This window comes from Camelina sativa, chromosome 2 (assembly GCF_000633955.1).
Source record: "Camelina sativa cultivar DH55 chromosome 2, Cs, whole genome shotgun sequence".
NCBI lineage: Eukaryota > Viridiplantae > Streptophyta > Magnoliopsida > Brassicales > Brassicaceae > Camelina > Camelina sativa.
This window is the reverse complement of record NC_025686.1, coordinates 5690237-5705468: the sequence shown is the minus strand read 5'-3', so window position 1 is coordinate 5705468 and position 15232 is coordinate 5690237. Positions and strand designations below refer to the sequence as shown.

The 15232-nt window shown below is 36.7% G+C and overlaps 2 protein-coding genes across 2 annotated transcripts; one reads left to right on the top strand and one right to left on the bottom strand.

The window, feature by feature from the left end:
* On the top strand, positions 4859-6867 carry LOC104718236 (flavonoid 3'-monooxygenase-like). The gene is made up of 2 exons (XM_010435948.2): positions 4859-5885; positions 6111-6867. Exons 1-2 carry the CDS (start codon positions 4953-4955, stop codon positions 6732-6734), a joined length of 1557 nt encoding a protein of 518 aa, XP_010434250.1. The 5' UTR covers positions 4859-4952; the 3' UTR covers positions 6735-6867.
* On the bottom strand, positions 10289-13195 carry LOC104718225 (primary amine oxidase-like). The gene is made up of 4 exons (XM_010435937.2): positions 11762-13195; positions 11539-11652; positions 10853-11415; positions 10289-10763 (listed from the first exon to the last, which is right to left on the bottom strand). The coding sequence occupies exons 1-4, from the start codon at positions 13148-13150 to the stop codon at positions 10550-10552; spliced, it is 2280 nt and encodes a 759-aa protein (XP_010434239.1). The 5' UTR covers positions 13151-13195; the 3' UTR covers positions 10289-10549.

Genomic DNA, 15232 nt, shown 5'->3' with positions numbered 1-15232 from the left:
GTTAACTATAAACGGATGAAGAACCGGATAGTCTCACTGATGGATAAGAACGGGAATGAAGTCTATGAAGAGGGCTCTAAGGTTTTTTTACCTCTGGTATCCTCCCTTCAGACTGGAATCATACACAAATATGTCTCATCCCGAAGAAACCAAACGCTAACACAATGCCGGATATGCGTCCCATCAGCTTGTGTTTGGTCCTATACAAGATTGTATCCAACGTTCTTTGTTCCCGCTTAAAGCGCTGTTTGCCAAAGCTGGTGTCGAAACACAAGGTGCGTTTGTTTCCGGGCGTTTGATATCTGATAATATACTTATAGCTCATGAGATCGTGCACGCCTTACGTACCAACGCAAAGTTCAGCAAGGATTATATTGCGATCAAAACCGACATGTCGAAGGCATACGACAGAGTAGAATGGAGCTTTCTGGAGGTACTTTTTACAAAGATGGGCTTTCATAGCCAGTGGACACAGTGGATCATGTCGTGTATTCGATCAGTGTCGTATACTGTCCTCATAAATGGCAGTGCACATGGTTTCATCAGTCCGGCCAGAGGTATACGGCAAGGTGATCCCCTCTCACCCTTCCTCTTCATTTTGTGTGCGGAGGGCCTGGTACATGTTATGCAGCGTCGACAGGATCAAGAAAGACTAACTGGGTTCAGGTTCAATGAGATATGTCCTCCTGTGCAACACCTCTTGTTCGCAGATGACAGTCTTTTTGTCAGCAAGGCTTCTCATGCGGAGTGTAAGGAGATCCTGGACTGTCTATCGTTATATGGTAGAGCGTCCGGGCAGATGATCAATTTTTCTAAGTCTGCGATAACGTTTGGTGCTAAAACAGATGACCAAGTCAAACAGATGATAAAAGCTACACTAGGCATTGATGCAGAAGGTGGTGCGGGCTCTTACTTGGGTCTGCCTGAGTGTTTCAGTGGTTCAAAGCAGGCCCTGTTAGCTTTTATTGGAGATAAATTAAAAAAGAGGCTGCATGGTTGGTATGCAAAGTCACTCTCACTGGGCGGAAAAGAGATTTTGCTCAAGTCAGTGGCGTTGGCTCTCCCCGTTTATGCAATGTCTTGCTTCAGATTAAGTAAGAACCTCTGTCGCAAACTGACAAGTGCAATGCGAGATTTTTGGTGGAGTCATAGTGAAGATAAGAGAAAGATCCCATGGGTGGCCTGGAAAAAGCTATGTAAAGTCAAATCTGAGGGTGGGCTGGGTTTCAAAGACATCGAAGATTTCAACCAGGCTCTGTTAGCAAAACAGTCATGGCGTATGCTAAACAACCCTGATTCCCTAGTTGCTCGTTTTTTCAAGAGTCGCTATTTCCGGGGTAAGTCCATCATGGACTGCGGTTTAGGCTCTCGTCCCTCTTATGCATGGTGAAGTATACTACATGGGCGAGACCTCTTGAAACAAGGACTTCTGCGAGTCATAGGGGATGGCAAGGATACATTGGTATGGTTGGACAAATGGATACATGAAGATCATCCTAGGGCCCCTTACCGGTTCCAAACTTTCTTCGAGGTTGGTCTCAAGGTCGCTGACCTTAAGGACTCAACAAGTGGACAATGGAATGTTGCTAAGGTAAAAGAAGTATTCCCTCCTTTGGATGCACAGAAGGTATTGGCTATGAAGTTTATAGATTCTACGAGTGATTACTCTATATGGCCATACACTAAGTCTGGCGCTTATTCGGTGAAAAGTGGCTATTGGCTAGCGAGTTCGTTGACAACGAGATACGTTTCCCCATCTGAGGAGGAGAGACTACCTACCAGGCTGAAAGCCAATCTCTGAAAGCTGCACACTGTCCCAAAAATCAAAACGTTTCTTTGGCGTATGCTTTCAGGAGCGCTTGCGGTGTCGGAGAGGCTAGCATCTCGCGGTATTCCAATTGATCTGAGGTGTATGACGTGTGGTACCACTGTGGAAACTATTAGCCACACCCTTTTTGGTTGTCATCCTGCTCGACAGGCCTTTGCTGTAGCTAACATACCACTACCGAGCGAAGGGTTCTCTGACAATGACACTGTGAAGAATTGGGAATTTTTTGACAAGATGATACAGGATCCTGCTGTGCCTGACGAGGTGCGTGAGGTTGTTCCTTGGTTGTTGTGGGAAATCTGGAAGGGCAGAAACAGACTGGTGTTTCAGAGTAAGCACAGTGACACACTGGAACTGGTAACGAAGGCATACTGGGAGGCGCGGCTGTGGAAAGAAGCTCATCAGGAGGCTGAACAATCTGTCGCTACATGGGACCGGAAATGTACTATCCTGGAGGGTCGGTGGCTCAGACCTCCGGCGGGGGTCATTAAATGTAATGTTGTTGTGTCTTGGGTCAATAAGGTAGCAATGGTTGGTGGTGCCTGGATAGCTCGAGATGCTGATGGTAAAGTACTACTTCATGCTCGAGATGCTTTCAATAGGTGTGATTCTATGTTTCTGGCGGGGTTACAGTGCATCCGCTGGGCTCTAGAAGCTTTACAGACGCTACATTTTGATAAGGTGATCATAGAAATTGACAGAGCGATGGTGGTTCAGGCCATCAACTCTCCCCAAGACTGGCCTCGTTTTCGGGCTCTGCTTCGTGAAATTGAACTTATGCTCAACAGCATGATGGTCTAGGAGTGTACGCAGATAGCTTCCTCAGCAAATAAAGCAGCAAGGGCCATTGCAGGGAGTGTCACCCGCGATGGAAGACTTCAATCATATCTGAGTTTGGGAGGCCCTTCCTGGCTCCATGATATTCTGCGAACGGACGAGTGATAAGGCAGTCCGACTCATTGCTTTGTTTTTTTAGTCATACTTGGAGGGCTGTTTAAGCCTCATTATCAAGTATTTGTTGTTTATGTTTCCCTTGTTTTCTTTCCAATATGTATTTTCTCAAACTTATGGTTTTTCAATCAGATGACAAAAAAAAAAAAAGATACATACTCTTCCCCCCAAAATTAATATCATTTTTATCAAAAAAATCTAATTAAAAAACAAAATACAGAAAAATGAAAATCTAACAGTTAAAAAAATTGCCAATAGAACAAATATGAAGATAAGCCCGTGCGTAGCACGGGACAACTCCTAATTAAATATATGAACATACCACTATTTAACATATCCTCAACTAAATCATCGTAACCTATATATAGATTTATTTAAATTTGGATAAAACACAAATCTAAAAACCTTACCAAAAAAAAAACACAAATCTAAAAATTAGTTATAAAAATCGCATTGAAAACTTCAAAAGGTGATATTTTTTTGTAAAACGAGAAAAAAAGTTCGACGACCGAATTTTCAAAGAGACTCATCACTCATGGATATTCACGTCAAATAGTCGAAACAACGAAAGTAGCGTTCTATCCATTTAAATTCATCAATTGTGTTGTATCTATCTCAAATTTTTGGAAAGCTTTCCCCTGTTCCTCAACAAAATGGTCCCCTGTTAGTGACGTTAGAAGCCATCGAAATTATTAGCTTTTTCCCCTTTTTTCATTTTTTTTTTTTTTCAAATTGGTTTTGTTTTTCTTTAAATGCAGGGTCCATAGTTGCAATATCTTCCTATTTTATTAACATTGGAAGTATCACCTCTATTATTGATTTATTACTACTATTAGATTAGGACCCGCGGTATATCGCGGGACAAATTATATATAATTAAAATATTTATATTATAAGTTTTATTTATTAGTTAAATAATTGTATAATAATTGTTAATTTTATAGTTTAAACCATATAATACTGTAATATAATTTATTTTTTACATAATATTTATTTAATCAATTTAATTAGATATGTCTATTCTCTGATACCAATAGTGTTAACAAAATAATGAAATGATGTTTTACCCGTATAATACCGAAATAATGATATTTTCAATTTATATAAATATCGACAAAACCCGTTCCACTATATAACCCCGTCTCGAGATATTTTAATTCGCACTATATCATCTTAATTTTTAATATTTATTATTTTGTATTATAAATATTAGATTAAGTTGATATGTTATTTATTAAGATTGTAACCATTTACATTTTATAAGATTGGCGCTTCTTATAAAATTTAAATATTTATAATACTTAGAATTCTTAAAACAGTTGAATATTTCTCATATTTGAAGTTTCGTACGAGTTTAAATATTTTATTAATATTTTAAAAGTCTTCTAACTTTTTTAAAAGTTGAAATATTTATAATATTTAAACTTTTTAAATATTTATAATATTTGAAAGTTCATAAACTTTTAAGTATTATTAATATTTTAAAAAGTTTAACTTTCTAAAAATATTAATATTTATAATATTTATTCGTTTTATAAAATATAAATATTTATAATATTTAACTTTTAAAAATATTTAAAATAAAGAACTGGAATAAACCAAATAAAAGTTTTTTAACTTTGAATGCCTAATAAATTAAACTTTCTTTGTATTCTGAATCATTTTGGTCTCTTTTATAGTATGACTCTGAACTATTGCCCAATTTTTTAGTGGATGTGGGATATTGTATCCGTATTTTTTTTATTAATCTATTGAGTAATATATGTCCGTTTTTAAAAAATTTTATTACATCATATGCAAGAAAAAATCACAATTTTTATTAACTAAATGTATTATAGAATAATTCAAGATAAGATAAATATAAATTCAAATAAAAATGAGAACCATATATTTATGTTTAAATGAGGTAGACAGATTTTCTTATTTTTTTAAGTTTTATCTATAATTAATTTTGAAATTTTTGGTAACTAATATTAAATTCAATGCATTAAATGCAAAACTTTTCAAAACGTATTTTTGAGCAAAAACTTCTGCAAAAATACTAGTATAGATATTACTATATTGTAAGAGTAAAGATGACATACGATGAAATAATACTATCCACATTCCTTTTCTTACTTTCTTAGATGACCTCATAGTTTCTTTCCCAAAAAACACTCTGCAAGATTCAAAAATGTCTCCGATTTCAAATCTCTTTCCCGATAACACATTTAATCTCACTCCTTACGCAATTCCCATTCTCACCGCCATCTTATCGATTCTATGGTACATCTCCAAACGCTCGCCACAACCGCCTCTACCCCCTGGACCACGAGGGCTACCTATAGTTGGGAACCTCCCGTTTCTTGACCCGGACCTTCATACCTACTTTGCAAACCTAGCAAAAAAACACGGTCCAATCTTCAAACTCAATCTTGGCTCGAAACTAACCGTCGTGGTCAACTCTCCATCGCTGTCTCGAGAGATCTTGAACGATCAAGATATCAATTTCTCAAACCGAGACGTTCCTATCACTGGCCGAGCCGCTACATATGGCGGTATTGACATCGTTTGGTCACCATACGGCGCCGAGTGGAGACAGCTTAGAAAAATCTGCGTTCTCAAACTCCTTAGCCGCAAGACTTTGGATTCTTTCTACGAGCTCCGACGCAAAGAAGTCCGAGAAAGAACGAGATATCTATACCAGCAAGGTCAAGAAGAATCCCCGGTTAAAGTCGGAGATCAATTGTTTTTGACGATGTTGAATCTGACTATGAATATGTTATGGGGAGGGTCGGTGGAAGCAGACGAGATGGAGAGTGTCGGAACAGAGTTTAAAGGAGTTATCACTGAGTTAACCGGGCTTTTGGGTGAGCCTAATGTTTCTGACTTTTTCCCGTGGCTAGCGAGATTCGATCTTCAAGGGCTTGTTAAGAGGATGCGTGTGTGTTCTCGAGAGCTCGATGCGGTACTCGATCGAGCCATTGAGCATATGCAAAGGCTAAAAGGAAGAGATGATCATGATGGTGAAAGCAAAGACTTCGTGCAATATTTGATGAAGTTAAAGGACCAAGAAAGTGACTCGGAGGTTCCCATTACCGCTAACCATGTCAAAGCCGTACTCACGGTATATAATTAATTGTTTCATTTTTATAATTTTAGGATAATAGTATTGGTAGTTTGGAATCATTGATCTGCAAAAACATAATTTAACGAAACTACGGAATTGTGGTTTTATAGTTATATTTGTTATAATTTAGATCTCATTTGCAAAGTCTGTCGGTGAATTTAAGTTCCGACCATTTGTTATGAAAAGTGATTTGTTCATTAATGTTATTGTTTATGTGTGAAAGATATGGTGGTTGGTGGCACAGACACATCAACAAACACGATAGAGTTTGCAATGGCTGAGCTAATGAGCAACCCGGAGCTCATAAAAAGAGCACAACAAGAGCTAGACGAAGTTGTCGGCAAAGACAATATTGTTGAAGAATCACACATCACTAGACTTCCTTACATATTAGCCATTATGAAAGAAACGCTTAGGCTTCACCCTACCCTTCCTTTGTTAGTCCCTCACCGTCCGGCTGAAACCGCAGTGGTGGGTGGCTACACTATCCCTAAAGACACTAAGATCTTCGTCAATGTTTGGTCTATTCAGAGAGACCCAAATGTGTGGGAGAACCCAACAGTGTTTCGTCCAGAAAGGTTTCTTGATAACAACACTTGTGATTTCACTGGAGTCAATTATAGCTATTTTCCGTTTGGATCTGGCCGGAGAATTTGCGCCGGCGTAGCACTCGGCGAGAGGATGGTTTTGTACACTCTGGCGACACTGTTGCATTCGTTCGATTGGAAGATACCGGAAGGACAAGTGTTGGATTTAGAAGAGAAGTTTGGGATTGTCTTGAAGCTCAAGACCCCTCTTGTTGCCTTGCCCATTCCGAGGTTGTCCGATTCGGATCTTTATCTATAAATGCAATTCTCATACCATAAAAAATAAAATTATTACTTGTTATTTGGGGTAAAAGAAGAGTATAATGTAGATATTCACGTAAAACTGTAAAACCAACCATTTGTTTTACTTAATTAAGATATTACTTGTAAGATATTAGTTTCGTAGCATTCAGATTTTGTTTAGTCGGACATGCATAACTAACATGGTGTGGTTATATCTCGTTGATTACTAAAAACAGAAGATATAAACTACTTTTTTCTTTTCTCTTGACATCATCCCAAAAGTATAAGAAAACGAATCATGGATATTTATTCTGTACCTGCGCATTACGTAGGATTTTGACATAAAATATTTTATATTAATATAAATTATTGAGTACAAATATAATCATTTAATGTTTTCTTGCATAAATCTATATAAATACTAAACTTACTTTACTAAATGATATATAACATACATATTATTGACAATGTTTTCTTGACAAATAAATAATTTGATAACATATTTAATATCATATACATATATAATATTACTTAGTGAAAGATACATATATAATTAGATTAGGACCCGCCCGATGTACGGGTTTAGATTTTTAAAAATAAAATTAAATTTAAAAGAATATAAAGTAAATATTTTAGTAATCTATCTATAAAAGTAAATAGATACACCGAGTTATCTAGTGTGACATTTGGTGTAAAATGTACGACTCTGCGGTTAAGACAATTAATTATGTTTTTTTTGAATGTCCTCGCTCGTGTGAAGTTTGGGATTTATCTCCGACTCTGGTCTCGTCGAAGGGTGCCTCTCAAAAGGGTGATCCTGATCAACTTCTTCAATTACCATGAATTTTAAGAGCAATCTGGAAAGCCATAAACAAAAAAGTTTTTCAAGGTCTAGAGATTGAGGCAAATGATATAATTACTAAGGCCTTGGGCGATAAGTTAGCCTGGAAAGAGGCGCTCTCTTTTACGGTGGTCTTGTCAGCTCCATCTCCATCTTTGCATGTCCATATATTTCACCTCGTGTTTAAGACGGAGCCTCTCCCCCTGCATTTGGAGTTAGAAGAGTTGTTGTGGGCCATGGAGTAGATATGTGCTGTAGGAATCACTTGTCAACATTTTGAAACTGATTGTGCTGAATTACTCACTATGGTGCAGTCCAAGATTTCCAGTCTTTCTCTAACATGCTCGATGAGTTTAACTCGTTGGAGTCCTTCCTACTATTCTTCATCTCCGGGATCTCACGTGCAGCAAATACGAAGGCGGAGTATCTTGCATGTGTTTCGCGTTCTCTTATCTTTGAAGTTTCTTTAATAAATCCCTTCCATCTAGGCCTGGACATTCGGGTACCCGTTCGGATTCGGTTCATGTATTTTGGGTTTTTGGGTTTAGAGGTATAGGACCCATTCGGGTATTTCTAGACTTTGGATTCGGATTGGATTCGGATCCGGTATTTTGGGTTCGAATTTGGATTACCCAAAGTTCACATAATTCAAAATTTTAGTATCTAATTTAGTCTAAATTATTCAATAATACAAAATTGTTCAATAATACACAATTTATCTATAAATTTAGAGTATTTTTTACCCAAATTTACTAATAAATAGTTTAAATACTTCAAATTATCGAAAGTATCTAAAAATCTGAATATTTTAGACACTTATATTATTAAAATTATAAATATTTCTAATGTATTACTAATATATTACTACTATATATTAATAATGTGGGTATATTTGGATACCCATTCAGATTTCAGTTCGGATCAAGTTTGGGTTCGGATTTTTGGATTTAGAGATTTAGAATCCGTTCGGGTATTTTACAATTTCGGATACGGATTCGGATCGAGTTTTTTGGATCGGGTTCGGATCGGATCTTCGGATCCGGGTATTTTGCCCAGGCCTACTTCCCTCCGTCTTGGGCAACTAACTGAGGAATTTTCTTTTAATTTATTGTTTGGTTGAAAAAAAAGTAAATAGATACACTTTTAGTTAAATAAAATAGTTGTAGATGAGTTCAAAGTTATTAAAATAAAATGAAATTTAACAAAGAATATATATATTTAATTATTTTCGTAAGTAAAAACAATGTATAAAAGTAAAGAGATAAACTTTTAGTTATAGAAAATAGTTGTTTTTTTTGTTATAATACACTAATGTATATCCATTTACAAATATACTATCTACATTACCACTAAAAATATATTTGTACACACAAAAATATTTTACTTGTAAAATATACTCTTTAGTATTTACTACAACCAACAACTTTTATTTATGAACACATTAAATAACCTATTATATATCTCTTTACTTTAATATTTTTATAGTTACAAAAACACATACGTTAATCTTACATACTCATATCTTATATATATTACAATAATAGTCTTTTTGAATACATTATTTGATTGGTGAAAAAAATATGAGACGATTATAATTTCAAATTTCTATTTATTAGGTTTTTTTCTCTATTTTACTTTTATATAAAATCTTTTTTTGGTAAGTTTTGAATTTTTACATTTTTATTTTTAAAATTTTTAATAAATTTAGAATTAACACGTGTCAACATCTGAATGATACAATTGACACATGTCACGATCTTGTTAATTAGTAATTTTGACATCAAACTTTATAAAATAAGATATCATGTCCATACCGAATCTCATGAACATTACTTAGTGAAAGATATATATATATATATATATATATATATATATATATTTGAATTAAACCATTTAAAAATTAAACCATTACTAGTTTAAAAAAAATTTGAATTATATTATTACCACTAATAAAAAAATTTGTAGTATTATTTTATTATTTTAATATTTCATTGATTTTATATAATTTATTTTTATTTATTTAATAACATAAACATGCATTAAATAAATATTTTAAGTTAAATTTAATATTTAAAAAATAATATTAGTTAGGTAGGCAGAATGAGAAGATAGAAAAACTAACTTTATAAATATGAGTTATATGATGATGATTGAATGGTAATGAACATGATGACGTAGATCAGTACTTTTCAAGTTTAACACTATTTGGTGAGATAAGGACAAGCTACACTTATGTGTAAGCATGTACCAAACATTGCATTGATAAGACATGGCAGGACAGCAAAAGAGTTATTATTTTGTATAGTTAGCTTGTAGTAGAATATTAAAAATATACTATTTCACTGTAAGTTCCTAGAACTTTTTTAGGAAGCTCAAAACGCACTTGCAAGAGATTTTTTTTTTTTTTTTCTTGAACGTACAAACAATCTAAAAACTTACAAAATTATTTCTAAAACTTAATAAATTCCAAAAAAAACTTACAAAAGTCTTAAAAAGTTTAGAGAACTTAAAAAAAATCTTCAAAGATTTCACGGAGAACTTGATCACCAACGAGTCACCAAAATGTGATATTTTTGTCCAAAACTATTTGTCTAAAACTTCAAATGCTAATTTATCAGTGGGTAACTAAGACATAGTACTATTTTTATATATTAAGAAATCAAAAGTCAGTACTGTTTCATATCTAGGACTAGGAGGTTAAACGTGGCAACGTAGGGACTATGCATGTGTCCGTAGTCGATACTATTGGTAATGAAGCAAATCTTAAAGATTTAGGCTTTGTAATTGAGCCAATCTGGAAGATTCTAACATACATAATCCACATGTATGGACTCTCGCTTATAAACATACTTGTACAATAGCATTTACATCTATATATCCGATTACTAAATTTGAGCCCATAAAAACATTGTGTGGACATACATAACGAGTACCGTAATTTGTGGAAGATTCTAAAGTGGTTATTATCTTTATTTTGCACTTTACTCTTCTCAAGCAGAAACAGACTGAACTCCACAAACGGGAAGGTCATGTTCGAAGTTTGGAGCAGCCCCTAGGATAGGATTGCGCTCAAAAAAATTTGTGGGCTTCAAGTCAAAACTCGAAGAAACCGTGGGCATTATCGGAAAATCTTCTTGACATGGAATGTGATGGAAGCCAAGTGTGTACCACACAACTATGTCCTTGTTTTCTATGTCTCTATTCCTGCATGACACCAATAATGCATAAATTAAACAATCGGTTTTTAACTATACAATAACTATATTAATAATTATTATTTCGAAATTAGTTACCTGTCTGACCAAACTTCAAGAGTATCATCACCGTGGCTTTGGTAAGTGAACAAGCCACCAGCCCACTGTTCGGACTTGTTGTAGGGAGTGACCCAAATTTGGTTATTGGTAAAAGCTCCTCTCTTCTGCGGCGGGTCATCATGGTCAAGCAAACTAGCAGCTGTGGCTCTAGGCACAACTTTGTAACCCGTCGGGTTACCAACCCGAGTTGTCTTACCAGAGTTGATAACGTGGAATTCTGATGGATCATACAAACTAAGCTTGATCTGACCATCCTTTTCGGTTTTTGCAATGTTCCTAACTGCTTTGAGGTAACTCTTCCTCGGTGACTCACCTGGCTCAGTCTCTTGCCTCTTGAGGTTCACTTTAACAAATGAGTTGTCGGGGCCATCGACGTCAAGATCAAGGTAAAAAGTGACGTAGTGATCATGAATTACTCCAATTACATTTTCAGACAGAAGCGTGCCGTGAAGCTCTTTTTCATTACCTTCTTTATCTTTCTCCACTTGGTTCTTATTTTGATATGTTGTCCCTTTCACCATTAAAATTCCACTAAGCCCAACCTGTCATTGTAAACTACATTAACTATAGTGGTTCGTGACAAAGAGAATGAAAATATTCATTATTCCATGAAATCATATGGAATCTTTTACATTATTGGAAAAGGATATGATTAAGTAAAGTACCTTAGCTTTGATAAGCCCATCAGTTTGGAACTCATAATCAATGATGTAATCGTAGTTACCTACCGAAGCTGCCATTCGTACCACAAGCGTCACTTTTGGTCTCACTTCCCTTATCTATTAAATTAAAATTGTAATTAACGTTATCACTCTTTTTTATAAACTTCAATTTTTAAACCTTAAAACTTTTTTCTATCTAAATAAATAGGAAAAAAAAAACACTGACCCGTAAGCCTGTGATGGGGCTTTCGGAGTGACGCCACCCAATATCTCCGGCGTAACTCTCGAAAATACAAACCATGTTTTCTCTCACAAACGGTGTTCCATCGGCTGCCGCAAAAACTCCGTCCATATACGCTGCGTTTCGTGGACAATCATTAAGCGGTACGAGTGGCATGGCTTGTAACCCGAACCCGTACTCCCCTGCGTCCATGTAAGTCTTAAAGTACCACGCGTCCGATGGATCCATGTACGGAACAAAAAGCTCGGACACGAACCCTTTGTACATCACGTCACGTGTCTCTTGAGTATCTGGATCATGTACCCTAACCCGTGATAGAACCACACCTGCTCTCGGGTCTGGTTTTAAATGAAATTCCCAGTTTGCCCATTTGACCAAATGGTTGTCCTCTATGACGAAGCTTGGACCACGTGGCTGCTCGATTGATATCGGGTTTAGACGTCGGGTTTTGTCGGTGGTCACGAGCTTTTCGAAGCGGTAATCAGTATTCGTTGAACCGGGTATGGGTATAGCCCGACCCGTATCGGATATCTCGATCACCTTCTTTTTATCTAAATCGATAAGAATAGTCAAACCTTCGATAGGTCGCATGTAGAAGTTGGCCGTACCTTGAGTCAAGAAACACTGGTTTTTAATTACCCTTGCGTTATTATCTTCTTTACTACCATACCAGCCACATGAGATTGGGTAGCAAATCACGTCCGTTAGATTAACTCCACGAGAAAGAATCGTACGGTTGAATTCCGCGTTTGAGAATGGTAGAACCGTCATATCGTTCATCTCTTCTATGGTCATCATCGGGTAACCAGAAACATTAACCGGGCTATTCTCTGACTCTACCTTACCCGTAGAGATATCAACGGTGAGCACGTGCGTGTTGGTGCCAACACGTGCGATAACGGAAGCTTTCCTCGGAGGGAGTGAGTTCCCTTTTTCCCAAAGACGGACAAGGTTCTTGTCAGGCTCTTCAAGAACGATGGTGTGGAACGCGTGAGGTGTACCGGAGGTGAATAGCGCGTGTGAGGTGAGTATTGATCGTACTTTGTTGAACTCCACGACAGTGAGTGGGTCGAGAGGATGGTTTGGTGTGTCGGACGCATGGTCATGGTTTTTAGTCTTTGGTTTAGGATCGTGTTTAGGAATTGGTCGTGGTTGTTGTTTGTTGAAAAGGAAGTTTCTAGAAGCGCAAAGAGGTGAAGAGGAAGAGTCGGTGCAGTCAAGAAGCTTCGTCGGTCCGTGAGAGAAGTTAGTGGATGTGAAAGAGATGATGAAACCGGCCGTGACTATGAGAAAAATTAACCGGAAAAATGTTTTTTGTTCCATGTCAGGTTTTTTTTTGTTTGTTTTCTTGCTTTGGTGAGTACTGAAGGTCATAGGAGTTATCGTATTATATAGAAATAAAGAAACTAGTAAAGCTTAACTCATTACGTGACTCACCACAAAGCACAAAGATATATACAAATCATTACCGAAATAAAATATCTACACCTGCTTTAAGGAAAAGGAAAAAGTTATGTACACAAATCGTATGGAATCTTATCTTTGACAACTGAAAAATGGAGAGGTAAACATATGTCCACTCCTAGAAACCTACAATGCAGTATGATGTATGGTGCCTACGCATTAGTGCTCTAACATACGCCTTTGGCGGCCATATATATATTGTGTCTATACGATATACGACCGTTTTAGGTATACGTTTCATTAATACGGTTTGGATTAATAGGGCTGAATATACGTTGAGTTTATCGGCGTATGTACGGCTACCGTATAAACAGTATGAGTTTTTGTCTTCTTTTTTTTCTTTTACGTTCAATTTTTTTTTTTTAACATCTAGTGTTAATTATATTAGGAGGATAAAGGCTCAGACTTTACAAAAGATTATACTAAAAACCTTAACAAGTAGGCCTAACAAAAATACGGACTTAGCACCCTTACTATGGGTCTGTACCAAAAAACAAAGAAAGGTTAGCCTACCACCTTTTCAAAGCCTACAGAGGATTAAACTCTCTCATTCAGAAAGACATTGTCAAGCCAGCGAAGGTGACTTATAGCAACATATGACTGTAGACGACAATCAGAAGTAACACTTTTTGCAATGAAATCAGCTCCTCTGTTCGCTGAAGGGACTTCTACTTGAAACCGCCAAAAAGTTAACCTACCAAGAGCTCTCCATAATTCCGCAGCGTGATAACGGAAGGAAGGCCAAGCATTTCGTCTGAGAACTGCTCCAACTAATTGTACATCTTCAAAAGCAAATATAACATTGTTATACTTGTGGGAAACCATACTTTCTATCGCCCATAAAACACAACAAAGATTAGCATCCTCTTTCGAGTTTTTATCTGAGAAAGCTCTTCTGCTGTGCAGCAACACATCCCCTGTGTTATCTCTTAGCACCCATGAACCACCTACCAACCTATTTCTCCTCGACCAAGAAACTCCTACATTACATTTGACCCAACCTGAGATTGGTGCTAACCAAGGAGACTGAGGAGGAGGCACCAGTACCGACTGAATATTAGAAACATCAGCAACCTCGATTTGAACATTCTGAGCCAGAAACCATTCCTCAACATCTTGCTTTATCTTCCGAGCTGACTCTAGCGGGGAGAAATATTTGCCTTCAAAGAAGAGAAGGTTTCGATTCTTCCAAATTGTCCATATAATCCATGGGAAACTTTTCCTCAAGTCCCTAGGCCATCGCAGGTTGTCCTTATTTAAGAGGAAGTGGTGAATAATTGAGAACACCGAACCTGAAGCCATACCACCTTCTGGCATTGGATAATCGGACAAAGCCCAGATCTGCCTTGAGATAGTGCAGTTGAAAAGGGCATGTTCTATTGATTCTCCTTCAAGCCCACAAGTTTGACATCTGCTATCAACTTTCATTCCTCTATGAGACAGTAAATCCGCAACTGGAATGGCTCCACTTAACATTTTCCACAAAAAAACTTTGATTTTGGGATCAGTTGAGATAGACCAAACCTGTTCCTTGAGAGGGTTGATGGAGGGTTGTATGGGAGCTTCTTGTAGTAGGAGATTTTCATCTGAGTTTGTCGCTAACCAATAAGCTGATTTGACTGTGAAGTCTCCACTCTTATTATATTTCCACACCCAAAAATCATCCATGGATACCACAGGCTTAACTGATTTGATCAAGGCTATGTCTCCTGGAAAGAAGTGATAATGTAGTTTATCCAAGTCCCAGTCTCTTTCTTCAAAATTAATGAGCTCCTGCACATTAAGATTTGGATTAATACGATCATTTTTGATCCAAGGGGCTCTTCTGTCTTCGACTTCATCTTCCAACCATCTGTCCACCCAGACTTTCAGAGAGACACCATTACCAACTTTTTTAACCAAGCCTTTTAAGAGTAAATCTCTACCATGGAGAATACTTCTCCATCCGAAGGATGGTCTCTGACCAAGCGAAGCTTCAACAAAGTTACAGTT